The sequence below is a fragment of the Agelaius phoeniceus genome, chromosome 21, assembly GCF_051311805.1.
Source record: "Agelaius phoeniceus isolate bAgePho1 chromosome 21, bAgePho1.hap1, whole genome shotgun sequence".
Taxonomy (NCBI): Eukaryota; Metazoa; Chordata; class Aves; order Passeriformes; family Icteridae; genus Agelaius; species Agelaius phoeniceus.
Genome location: NC_135285.1, coordinates 10,368,379 through 10,381,587, shown reverse-complemented (window position 1 = coordinate 10,381,587; position 13,209 = coordinate 10,368,379). Strand labels below are relative to the sequence as shown.

At 42.5% G+C, this 13,209-nt stretch overlaps 1 protein-coding gene across 2 annotated transcripts in view; it reads left to right on the top strand.

The window, feature by feature from the left end:
* DENND1A (DENN domain containing 1A) overlaps nt 1-13,209 on the top strand; it is a 151,197-nt gene that overhangs the window by 116,459 nt on the left and 21,529 nt on the right. For both annotated transcript variants that reach the window (XM_054646491.2, XM_054646489.2), the window contains exons 14-19: nt 1,715-1,816; nt 2,319-2,406; nt 2,923-2,963; nt 3,847-3,918; nt 4,980-5,036; nt 9,851-9,982. In XM_054646491.2, the coding sequence (XP_054502466.2) occupies nt 1,715-1,816; nt 2,319-2,406; nt 2,923-2,963; nt 3,847-3,918; nt 4,980-5,036; nt 9,851-9,982 (492 nt within the window). The remainder of the gene's footprint in view (nt 1-1,714; nt 1,817-2,318; nt 2,407-2,922; nt 2,964-3,846; nt 3,919-4,979; nt 5,037-9,850; nt 9,983-13,209) is intronic.

Genomic DNA, 13,209 nt, shown 5'->3' with positions numbered 1-13,209 from the left:
GTGTGTGTTGCTGGGGGCGCAGGAGCTGCTGGAGGGGCAGCAGGGGCTGAGCTCATCCCACGCTGTCCACGCTCTGCTCTGGCCAGGGGGGATTTGGCGTTCCTGTAGGTGATAGGAAGGGCTGCTTGTTTCCCTTGAAGGGCTTTTTAAGTGAGGATTAAACAAAAGCTAAACCTTCCTTAGGTGAACGTCTGTGCTAGTGAACTCATCTGCATTTCTCCTTACCCATTCCTCCCAGCTCTTTTCACTCACATTTCTCTGCCATGGATAAAATATTTCTCAGGGATCCTTTGTTACGTTCCAGTGTCTGAAGTTAATGGGAAAGCCTTTTTCACACTGGTCAAGTAGATGCCAGCTGTTAGTCATTTAAATGCAGTAAAACCTTTCAGACAGTGCACACCTTGGCTTTGGAGCCAGAACCTTTGTCATGTGTGTCCTGGAGACTGGCACCAGTGTCTTACATACATGCACATACCAGCCAGACCTGCTTTTCCAACCATTTTAGCTTTGTTTATTTTATAATGAAGTGTCTTATAATTCTTTATTCTGATGAGAGCAAAGCCCTAGCAAAGAAGAAGAAAGTAGTTTTTTCATGCTCACGCTTCTTGCCTGGAAAGCATGTAGTGATTTTGGTTTTCCCTGTAAAAAGAGTAAATCAAAACCAGGTTATTATTTTTAAAATAAATTACCCTAAAACTGTAACTATCACGTAAGAAACCTGCTTTTTCTTCCAAATCCATTGAAATTCACTGGTTCAAGCAGGGGTGTGACAGAAACTCTCCTAAGAAAGTAACTTCTTCCCTCTGTCAAGAATATCCTCCTGTGCTTAAACAGACACTTGCAATTAATCCTTTCCTCAGTCATTTGAGCTGCCCTATTGATTTTACACAGCCAGTGGTAAATATGAGGTCACTAATTTAAAGCTTTCAGAAATAGAATGATATTATCCTTCTAAAGGGAATGCTTTAAGACTTTTTGCTGTCTAATGTTAATTTTGAATACTCAAAAGATGAAGAGTCCAAATATATTTTGGGTTAATATGAGCATCCATAAGCATATATGTGGCTTAGTATGAGCATCCATAGTAATTGTACATCAGTACAATTTAGTCCTTCTTTGTTACTTGTTTTGCATTCAATAAATATATTTGCTTGCTCTGTTGTGTATTTGTAGACGTGTGGAAGAAATTGGTGCAGATACACAGCAGACTTCAGCATTACCATTACTCATTAAAATAAGATAAAAGTAGAACTGCAAAACAATTTCTGTCTTTTGCTGACAAGATTGGGAAAAAGGGGAATTCCACTCCTCTAATATGAGTTTTGCAGAAGTGTGGAAAGAGCAGAGTGGACATTCCTGACCTGTTTGTGCTGGCTCTGCTGGGGCAAATAAGCAGAGTATAAGGGATTCACATGATTCTGTGTCATATTTTGGGGAGAGCAAGTAATATTAGCTTTTTGAATGATGAAAGTTCTTCATCTTTAGCAAAATGTGTGTATAGCCACTCTGGTTTATTTTGATGATCTGCAATTTTCCAGCCTGTTTTTCCATCCTGTGGTTGGGACCTGCAAATAAAATGCAGTTTACTCAATGCTGGGTAAGGTGTATGTTCCTTACCTGTTTATTTTGGAAGGGAAGAAGGTCAGGTGCAGGCAGTGGGTTCCCAGGGACTCAGTCAAGGCTCTTGGAGTGTTTAATGCTCTGAACTCTCCAGGGTGAACCCATCACTTTCTGCGAAGAAGCGTTCGTGTCCCACCGTTCGTCTGTGATGAGGCAGTTCCTGCAGAATGCCATCCAGCTCCAGCTCTTCAAGCAGGTACTGCCTCCAGTGGTCCATGGGGAAGTTCAGGTGGGGGCTGGGGGGCTGTTTCTGTGTCCCTTGATCCTGCAGTGCAGCACCTCAGCTCCTGCTTGCTGGCTTCTCTCAGACAGGGTGCTGAGGCTTTCTCTGTATTGAGAGGTGGATGGGTTTTCCCACTAATGGTCTCTGAACTCAAGGGTTTTTCTTACCTGAGCCTGCCTAGACCCAAGATATCTCCTGTACACTTTGTCCAGGAAGCATATTACTGTTGAACATAGAACTACTGCTTTAGGGTAGCTGAAAACATGTATGTGTAGCCAAACATGAGTGCTGGTTTTTAGCAAAGCCACACGCCTTAGGGCAGTGGGCAACACTGTGTCAGTTTGGGTGGTGTTTTCATTCTATTTTGAGTCCCTACCCAATGCAAACACTGAGGTTATTCCAGCTAGTGAAGGATAAAGTCTTTCTGAAAGGATGAAGCTGGATGATGTGTTTCTGTCTTCTAATGCTGATGCAGTTCATTGACGGGCGTCTGGATCTGCTGAACTCTGGGGAGGGCTTCAGTGACGTGTTTGAAGAGGAGATAAATATGGGTGAATATGCAGGTAAGAAATATTTTAAAGTTATTTCAGACACTATTTTTGGTTTACCATTTGTGGGTTATCGTGATGTAATTGGTCATTGCTGCTAGGTAAATAACAGGCTCAGTGATCTTGGCAGCCTGAAATGTCTTAAATTTTTGTTCTTTCATCTGTCAAGAGCTTTGAACAATGTATTGTAGTCTGAGTAATGCTTGTTCAGTCTTTAAAAACCTCAGCATTATCACTTTAATAAAGTACAACTAAAAGAGTTCTTGCATTGGAGGTAAAATCTTGGCTTTACCCAGAACCACCTCAGATTTTAGTGAACTTAAAAACATCTGTGTCCTCAAATGTCTGAGACAACACAGAGAAAACAGGAGAGTGTAAATCTCTCATCAATGTTATGTTTTCTGAAAGAAAAGGCTGCCTGTCCTGTTCTGTCCATGCTCCAGAGCCACTAAGTGCCAACAGTTCACATTTTGAGCTTATTTTCTGTTCAGCAGAGGGTTACAATTTGTTTTTGTGTTTGGTTCTCCGTAGGTAGTGACAAACTGTACCACCAGTGGCTGTCCACAGTGAGGGTAAGCACACGAGCCAGACACCCTGAACTGGAGCTGGCCTGTCGAAGATTTTCATGTAGTGACAGAGACAGTAATTCTTAAAGCTGTTTACATCTGATTGCATATAATCACATTTCAGCTCTGGAACTGTTATTTTGCACTGAAAGTAGGAAATACAACTTTAGCCAGGGTTTAATTGCTCGGATTTTGCCCTTCTGTGTTTCTCAGTAAGGTGCTGTACAGCAGTAGTGGGTGGGGTGTGGCAGGGGTGTAGAACACCAGCCAGGTGAACAGATCATTGCAGTGCACGTGTCACTGGCTCATCACTTGGATTGTGTTCATCACATGAGATTCAGCTGATCTAGAATTATTGTTTGGGACTGGAGTTAGATTTCATTTTCCCTCAGTTCATCCCTTTATCAACTACTAGAATCTGAAGAAGGCACCATGTGTGATAAACAGGACTGTGGGATGAAGGAAGGGAAAAGAGCAAAGTAAAGCCAGATCTCCCCTCCTCAGATGGAAGGTACAGACTGTCCTGAAGCAGCCTCTGGCTCAGACATTGAGTGTTGTTCAGGATACTTGTGTGTTAAACTTGGCCAAGATTTTAGTGGGATGTACAGAACAGCCCTGAGGTGGGTGGAGGCTGTGAGATGTGTAGGACAAGGGAGGCACCTGCATTGTCCCTTGGACAAGTGCTCAGTACAGAACTGGGCAAAACCAGAGCGACACTCGGGGTGGTTTTCCTTGGGTCTTTTTCTTTAAATCTGGCCTTTTCATACTCAGCTCTGCTAATAAGGATAGTTAATGCTCTGTTCTTTTAAGTGAAGAATGGTGGATTTTAGATGGCTGTTTGCTTTCAAGAGCTTTGATAACATTTCTTCCCTTGTTACTGTAATTACAGAAAGGAAGTGGAGCCATTTTAAACACAGTAAAGACCAAGGCCAACCCTGCCATGAAGACTGTCTATAAGTTTGTAAGTACTGAGGACTGGCTTACTACTGAGATAAGAGTCTAATTACAATTCTGTTTAGACCTTTCAAATGAGACTCAAGACTCAAATCCATTTTTATTGGACTCACAAAATTACTCAAAATATACATTCATTCAAATTTCAAATTTAAATGAAAAAGTCATTTTGAAATTTAAACTCAATTGAAATGCAAAGTACAATGGGAACTTGTGATTTCTTTTGAAAGTACAGATGATAAATTCCATTTATTACACAGAACTCTTTCTGGGAAATAGTGCCTGTGTTCTCTGCTAGGCAGCTCTACCATCTCATCATTGCTCTGTTGGAAATCATTGTTACCTCAGCTTTCCCTGCTTGCAGCTTCATCGAAAGAAGGGAATCCTCTAATTTTCCAAATTGTTTCCATCTTTTCTAAATGTCAATTAATTTTCCCTAGAGATTTCTTATACCTGCTTATTTAGAGCCCAACTTACTGAGTTATTCTTTCAATGGAAGTGTTTTCAGTGCTGTTAACAAACAGCTGGTGTGTTATGTGCTATCGTGTGTGGCTGCCAGCTCCACTCTGCCAGATCAAACAGCACAGGAACAAGTGAGGATTTCTTCTATGCTCAGCTCTGGGAAATAATGTTACAAAAAGCATTGAGATAACGTTCAAACTTTGGGCTTTTCCTGCCTTCCTCCAGCCTGAGAGAAAGGAGTAGGATGAGATTGGCTCTACTGAATGGGACTGGCACCCAGAGCACTGTGAGGAGAATTTGCAGGCTCGCTGCCAGTGAGGAAGAATAGAAGTTTATAGCAAAGATAAATACTTACTGGGGAACCCTGAGAGTGTGGAATGCAAACCATGAAAGATGTCTGTGGCTTCAAAACAGGGAAAACAACACTTTTGCAACAAAGATGGGGTGGTGTTTTTTGTTTATTTGGAGTCTTTTTAGCTTTCTGTTTGTTTTAATGTGTTTTCAGTATCCTGTTACATTTTTTATTGCCGTTTTTATTAACTGAAAACAAACTTAGTCACTGCTGGAAATAGAAGGGAATTTTAACTTAAATTATTTTTCATGCAGGCAAAAGATCATGCAAAAATGGGAATAAAAGAAGTGAAAAACCGCTTGAAGCAAAAGGTACTTGAAGTTCTTATTCAAAATGTATAAGCACCACATCTGAAATCCTTAGCCACTGAAAGCATGATGTGATCAATAGGAAGCTGTTTGATACAGTGCTGTTAGCACACTTCAAAATGCATTACCAGCTGTCCTGGATTTTTCACACTTATAAATATTCACAGACAAAAAAAAAATTGTCTTCAAATACATGAAAGCTCTGACTTAAACCCACAAAAGCTAGAAAATTGAGTGTTCTGCTTGGAGTGGTCCTGCTCCTGTCCTTCATGCTGGGGCACTGTGTGAGGGGACTGCATGTGGACTGGGGACACTTCCCTACAGTTTTGGCAGTGAACTTTTTGCAAATGGCAATTTGTTGTTATTTTTGCAGTAGTCAGTCAGGAAAAAAAGCCATTGGGAAGGGGATTTCTGCATTTCTTGAACGTCTGCTGCAAAGTTCAGACAGGAAGGAATTTATTAGAGTCGGTGTCCATTGCCAGTTGGAATTATTGGAGGAAAAAATCCTCCAGCTGTTTGTTGTTTCCCAGATCTGTGTGTGTGTGTTTGTAAACAGCACAATTCCAGCTGTTTGAGGGATGTGTTATCCAGTCCCAGCTGCTCCTTTCAAAGCAGAGCTCCTGCCACACTGGCACACACCTCATGAGGACCTGGGTAACTGCCCTGGCTTAGGGCACAGACTCCCTTTACTCTGTGCCTCAGGGCTCTCAGAGAAAGGAGGAAGCCAGGCAGCTGACCTGCTGAGAGAACCGAGCTTCTTATTCAGAAATTTGTATTCAGTTTGTTGCATAGGAGTTTGGGTGGGTGTTGTTTAAGCTGTGCTCTCTCTGTAAATTCCTTCTCTAAATTTCTAGACCATCCTCTTAAGTTAGGGCTCCAAATGCTCTCATCCTGTCCCCAGGCTTTGAAGTGAGGATTTGGCTGTGTGCATTCCAGCTGCTGGTCCCTCTCTGAGCCCTCCAGACATTGCTGCAGAATCTCGGGGAAGATTAAGTGCCTTCAGATGCTTTTGTGTTATTTTATTACTCTACATTATATATGGCCACTGTAGGTAGAATTTGAAAACAATAGAAACATGAAGCAGTTTCCTTGTACCTGGATTTCTTTATGTCATTGCCCGTGTTTCACCTCTGCACATAACGTTCTGCCTTTCTGCCTGTGTTCCTAAAGCAGTTGGAGCTGTGCAACATGAGCAGGTTTTTTCCTGCATTTTAAATGCAAAGAGAATTGAGTGCTGTTGTGTGACACTTGTGTACCAGGCTGAGAAAAGCCTCATTCAGTCATTGCTTTGTTTTATTATTATTGTTGTCTTCCTAGTCTGTCAAGCAGCAAGCATCTCTTTAAAAAACACACATAACATTTACAGCTAAATGGCCCAATTTTGTTTCACCTTCTTCATGTGGTGTATCTGTAAGTGAGATGCTTAAACATGATTGTTCAACACAGGCTTTCACAGGAACTTAAAAGATAGCTGTGAGTAGTTGACACACACTGCTCAACCTCTCCTTCCTTTATTATTCTGTCCTGTTCTATGTCCCATCCTCTTCTCCATGTGAAAGCAGGTAGGAAGGTAACTAAAATTTGGGATTCCTCTGTTAAAAGTGGTAAAAATAGCAAACATTGCTTTGGTTACCCTAATTTTTAATCTAAATGTCTGTGCTGCTTCATTATGGGTCTGTTATGCACAGGTCTGTTAATGCATCCTCCCCAGTTTTTATGTAAGAGCATTGTATTTATCCTCACTAGCAGGTGTGAGTATTAACTGTCTGACATTCTGGTATCATTAAATACTTACTTTTTGCCAAATTTGGATTGCTAGTCTTTCATCTTCTAAGAGTAACCTAAGGTTATTTTTAAACTGAACTTACTATCCACTGCATTTTAACATACTATTTTCCATTATTAATATAGAAAGTATGCAGGCCCCTGGTAAGGAAAAGTCAAATATAAACATCCCTTTTCCAGTTTTTGCTGCCAAATCTGAGCAGCTACTGTACAAGATATAATTTAAAAATGCAATAAAGCTGGAGGTTCTGCTTCTTCCAACTCTGCATAGCAATGGTGACCTCTTAAATATAATCAAGAGCCCATTTTGCCCTTGGTCTGCTCCAGTCTTGGGTTTGAATTGCAAATGAGAAATGCAGGATTGACCTGTTGAGAGGTCACTGTGGTGTGTGTAAGGTCCTTCTTTAATATGATAGTGGAGATTGAATGGTGCTCCATTTCCATCCCTTGTTCATTTGTGGTGCAGTATTTCAAAGCAACAGAAATAGTTTTCAGAGGATTCTTATGAGTGAGAGCAAATAATTGTTAATAGATACAGCCTAGTAGCTTTATTTTATATCTGATACAGTTCTTTTTTTCTTTTTTTTTTCTCTTTTTTCTTTTTCATTTCCCTTTTTTTTCCTTTTTTGCAAAGGCTGCCTTTTTCCATCTCACCGACCGTGCTGGTCAAGTCCCTCCGTTAGTGGCTCATTTGAAGCTTAACTGCATAGAATTAGGAAGAGGGAGGAATATGAATGGTACCATCCTCAACTTTCAGTCAGGAGAATGGAACTTACTGAAAGCTCTGGCTAAGACAATTTATATAAATGGTTGGGCACTTGGCATTAATATATTCAACATTATTTTAGTTCCTAGAGCCCTGTGTGGCTCTAGTTAATGCCTGGTATTCTAGAAACAACTCATTTAGAGCTTTATAACACAACCTGCACAACGTTCAAGACACTCAGAATGTGATTTGCTCTTCTCTAGCCAGTGTTTGCAGTCCATTACAAAATAAGATCAGATTTCATTGTTTTTTTAACTCCAATGTGTTTTCGTTGAAGATAGAAAACAAACTTTTGTGAAGCAGATTTTGCTTTGATGAGTGAAGCTGTATTGATGATTTGTTTGCCTTTTGGGGATGTTGAAAGAATAGAGAGGAATGAAATAATTTAATTCTTATCTTTTATTAAGCAGTTTTAAAAAGATATATATTGTGGTTTCATTGGAAGTCCGTGCACCAAACACAGTGGAAGTGGGCTTTAGGAACATGTTATCTTTTATATGCAATTGTATCATCAGAGAGGTAGGGGCAATCTATAGCAATAAAAGCTCAAGGATTTGCAGTGATCCTTACACATCTGAGGGGATTTTGCTTAATGGCTTAATCTCTCTCCATCTTTCATCTCCTCCCATTCCCCTCCTTTCCAAACTTTTGTGTCCTTCTTGTGGCTCTTTGGGGATCTGCCTGGGAAGGTGCTTTGCTCTCCATTGCCTCCCAGCCGTGTGCAGCCTTGGCTGGAGGCGCAGCCCCAGGGAGGCTCTGCAGGGCCGGGAGCAGCCCCTGCTCAGCACAGGCTGGGTGGCCTGGGAGTGCTGCAGCTTGGGCAGCTCCAGGCCCCTGCAGCGTGGCTCCACCCCACAGAAATAGGGAACCAGGGTTTGTGTTTGCCTTCACCGCAAGGAGCGGTGCTGCATAGGCTGTGTGAGTCCCAGGCTGTGTGAGGAGATCCCCTGGGGGCTCGCTGCTGGCTGGAGCTGGAGCAGGAGTTTGGCAGACACTCGGGTTTCCTGTCAATGTCTTGCTTTGGGGCTCTTTGTTACTAATTCGGAGGACTTTGTTGTACCTTTTCAAGACAAGGTGGCATTGTGCAGCTGAAGGGTGGGGGGGAAAAAAGTTTTTCTCTCTAGTTTGACCTTAACAAGTTGTTAATTCCCCATGATCCTTATGCCCGTATTGGGGAAACCACTGCTCTACCAGCTGGATCTAAAGAGGGGTCTCAGCTTCTCTGTGGAGCAGACAAAGCCCCTTAGAAAGTCCATCCAGCTTTTTGTTTCATTTGACCTAAACACATTAGGTCAGTGTGTGTCCAAAGGAACCATTTCTAATTGGCCATCAGCTTACACGGCTCATTATTGTACCTGAGCGAGCCGGGGGCTCGCAGGGCCGTGTCAGAGGTCAGGGAATCAAAGCCCTGCCGGTGGCAGCAGCCACCCTCAGGGCAGCCTTGCAGAGCTCCAGCCTCTGCAGCCTTCTCTCCATATTTACCCAGCATTATTTCCTTGGCATTGTTGCAGAGATGTAAGGTTTGGGGCCCACTGTGTTACAGACTGTTTCTCAACTCACTTTCAAACTCTTTGCTTCTTCTCTGATTCCTGTTGTCTGCAGGCCTTTGTCTTTTTCAAAACCTGTGTTACACACCCTGCACTTGCCAAGTCCTCTAACCTGGGCTGGCTGGTCACTTCACTTCTGGAGATGAGAACTAAAGTCAAAGCAAACAAAAAGCGTTCTGCCAGGCAGCCCTTGGTGTTGTACCCTCTCCTGGAGGCATATTCAGTGCACACAGACTCCAAGATGAAATGCAGAGCTAACTAAGTTCTGAGTTCCATCTCTCCTTGCCACTTCCACCAGTAATTGTTCTGCTGTGGGTAATTCTGTGCAGTACGTTAATGGAATTACCGTGTTCATTTAGGTTTACAATAAGCAGAATGCCCTGTCCCTGCACTTCTGTTGAGTTCATTTCTAAAATAGAAAATCTGAGCTATGGTTTTTTTCTCCACATGCACTTCCTGGCTTTTGCGTGTTCAAGTCAGACATTTTATTGAATGTCCTGTTTGCACCACTGGTACTGGGAGGAGAGAGGTGTTATTTATGTACAAGCTCTGATGGATGAAATGTTTTATTCTAATGATATTTTCTTTTCTGTACTTTGGTGTTTTTCCCCCTAACATCCGAACTGTTAGTCAGCATTATCCTCTAGTGTCTCCTTTGTGCACCTTCCCCTCACTGGGGAGTGTTCTGGCCATGCTTTTCACCTTTTCCTGCCCCACAGGACATTGCTGAGAACGGCTGCTCGGCAGTGCCAGAGGAGCCCCTGCCAAGGACAGCACCATCGCCGCTGCCTGAGAAGAAGGACCCGAAACTAAGAGAGGACAGGAGACCAATCACAGTACATTTTGGTCAGGTAGGTCTTAGTGTAAGTTGTTCTCAGTCATGTGCCTCAGCAAGAATAGTTCAGAGAAAAGTCATGATAACAAATATGCCAAATGCTTCATTATCTTCAATCACTGAACTGTGCTGTTTTAGTTTTATTTCTGTTCTATCTGTTTAAAGGGGATTCCAAAACCTGATTTTTCTGGGGTTTGCGGATTCCTTTTGTTCGAACTATGATTTTGAGGAAAATAAACGATGAGGGAATGGGGGTAGCATAAATATTGTAGCAATTTTAGAAACTATTTTGCAGCTGTTTTAGCATGCAAGGTGCTACAGCTCTCAGGACTGAGGGTGTAGAATTTAAAACATCCGCTGCTATCTAGCCAGATCATTAGTGTCAATATGGGATGTCCAACTATTAAAGCATTTGAACATTCTCTGAAAATTAAATGCGATGAACTAAGATGGAAAAATCAATTAATAGCTTGTTAGCGTGCTCTGTATCCAGTATTGACAGCTGAGCTGTTCACGTTAGTTACTCGCATAATGTTTCTTTTGATATGTCTGCAAAACAGAGACTTTGAGGGTGGGGTTTGAAGAGCTGGCTGTTTAGAAAATGTTGTAGTTGCTGTGATTTTCATGGGAAAACATCCCGTGTTTATTACCCGTTTGCCACTGTTCCCCTGTTAAGTATAGGCTGACTCAAAAAATGACATGATTTGTGTTCACTGTTCTCCTTTCTTTTGTTGTATCTATTCTTTACACTGTTCTGACCAGAAAACAGGAGGAAATATCTGATTTCTTCTAAGGAAGCAAAGTGTAAATTTAAAGCAATTGTAAAACATTCTAAAATGTGAAGCAAACCAGTTTTAGAGAAGTGCCTATGAATAGAAACCAGTTGGTGTGGCTGCACTGACTGTTCAGGTATTAGATGGGGCTACCTGAGGTCTGATCACTGCTCAGAGCAATGTTGTCTGCATCATTTCAGAATTAGATTTATTTTTTCAGTACTTTAACCAGTGTGCTAAAAGTAAGTTCTTGGAGACTTTAAAAAAGTCTTTCTCTTCCAATTAAGTATTTTCAGTAGAGACTTATTTATCTGTTACTTTCAGTGCCAGTACAGTTGAGAGGAATTGGGGCTACTGGAGGAATGCAGCCATCTAGCTCCAGCAGGGACATGTTACATTTCATTTGAAGCAGTCAAAAATCAGATAATATTACAATTTTTTTTCAGTTTTTCCTTTCGATTTTTGTGAACGATGGATGGTTCAAACATGATGGTAGATTAATGAAATATATATTTGACTGGGAAGTGCAAATTTAAATTCATGAGGTTTTTTAACAGTCACTTTCAAATTTTTTAATGATCGCTTTTCTGTGTTGAAAGAAACACGCATCAGCTTTCCTGACCCCTGGCTGTGGGGAGAGGCTTGCTGGCTAAATGCTTATTGCTGTCATCACATTACAAATGCTGGTTTCCAAAAACCCATCTGACTTAGCAGTTGTAGGGCTGTCTGACTCAGCCTTGGTCCTGGCACGGGTCTGCTCCTCCTGATAGCCCAATGCCAAAACCAAAATGAAATCATGCGTTCATTCAAAAGGAGAAGATGTTCAGGTTTATGAAATATAGATTAAGGCTTTGGGGAGGAAAAAAGCAGCAACATTTACTGTATAAATGGGAGATGGCTTCTAACTCGTGATTAAAGGCAGAGATTTTAATGTCACTTTTAACTCTGTCTAGAATACAGAAGGTGGGAACAATTAAAAAGGCACAAGAACTCTGAAATAAGGGCTGTTTGTGCATTCACAGCTCTTCTAAACTGAAGAGGATGAAAGAGGCTTTTTTCTCATTGTCAGGGGCTCTCTCGGAGTGCAGCATTGTGCGGCTGGCAGCGAGGTTTAAAATGCATGCATGCGCTGGGGTCAGGGCCCGGCTCGGGGCGGGCGGTGCAGGGAGCCCGGCCCAGCGCTGCGGCAGCGCTCCGCCGCCGCGCGGGCCTTTAATTGAGACGTGCTGTCAAAGTGACAAACACATTTGCATACAGTCTATTTATTTTCCTCGGAAAGGTCTGCAGTCTGCTGTTGGTTGAACATTCTTAATCAGCTCGCTGTAAGTGAGCCGGCAGCGAGCTGTCCTGCGCTGGTGCTTCTCTTCATTACATGACAGATTAGCTAAAGGGGGATGGGCTAGCGAGCCAGCAACAACCTTTAATTTTAACTCATTAGCTCTCACCCTAGAGTGAGGCAGTTGTTGGCTTTTCCAAACACGGTTGTGTATCTGCAGTTGTTCGGCTACAAAAAATATCAGTAAAATATCTTGAAATGCCTGTAAAAGCACAGCCCCTCAGCTGATGGCTCACCAAAATTTGGCAGTAATTGGCTGACTGGGGGAGATTCTGTATGTCCTGGCTCATCTTGGTGAGTGGTGATCAGGCATCATTGGAGAGCCTCGTTTATTATGGAATTGTTTCAGTGATGCTTTCTACAATACTAAGACATCGTGGGAAAGCTGCCCTTGATGGTGAAAAGAAGGATTTTCAGCCAGATAGCCTGGGGGCAGTGTAGTAAAGATCTAAACTGGAGTGTTCTTAGTAAGACACCACCGTGGGAGGGTGGGAGCACTGCTTTTCCTGGGTGGCACTTTGCATGCTTTACCCAGGGTGTACCTTTCCTACTGATCCCTGCATCAACCAAATACAGGAACTATTGCCACGGGCTCTGGGACAGCACAACTGTACTCAACAAGTAGCAGGAGCAGCACAGGCAGCTTATGGTTTAATGGGTGGGGAGAAGAGGGAAAAATTTTCAAGCCAAGGCCAAGATTCAAATGGGAGGTTTCTACTACTGAGTAGTGCTCTAAGTTTGGGGGAAGAGTAAGGTTAATTATTATGGAAGATCCAGTGCTACAGAGAGCATCTCCTGTGGTGCTTGATGGACTTGATGATCTTTCCAGTCTTTTTCAATCTTAATGATTCTATGAATGTCCTGTTAATGTCCTATTGCTCACTTTCTTCTGGTTTGTTGTCTGCAAAGCTGACCAAAATGTCCTTAAAGCGTCCAACACCTGCTGCATACTCAGTTGCCAGAGCTGTCCTTGGAATCCTTCCCAGTGTGCCAGGCAGGGCAGCCCTGGGAGCCCAGTAAGCCCTGACTGGGGCAGAATGGGGCACTAATGCAGGTGATCTGTGCCTTGGGGGTTTGGGCTCTTGTTGCCATGCCCACACTCATACCTTTTAGGTAGAACGTATGTGTCTGTGT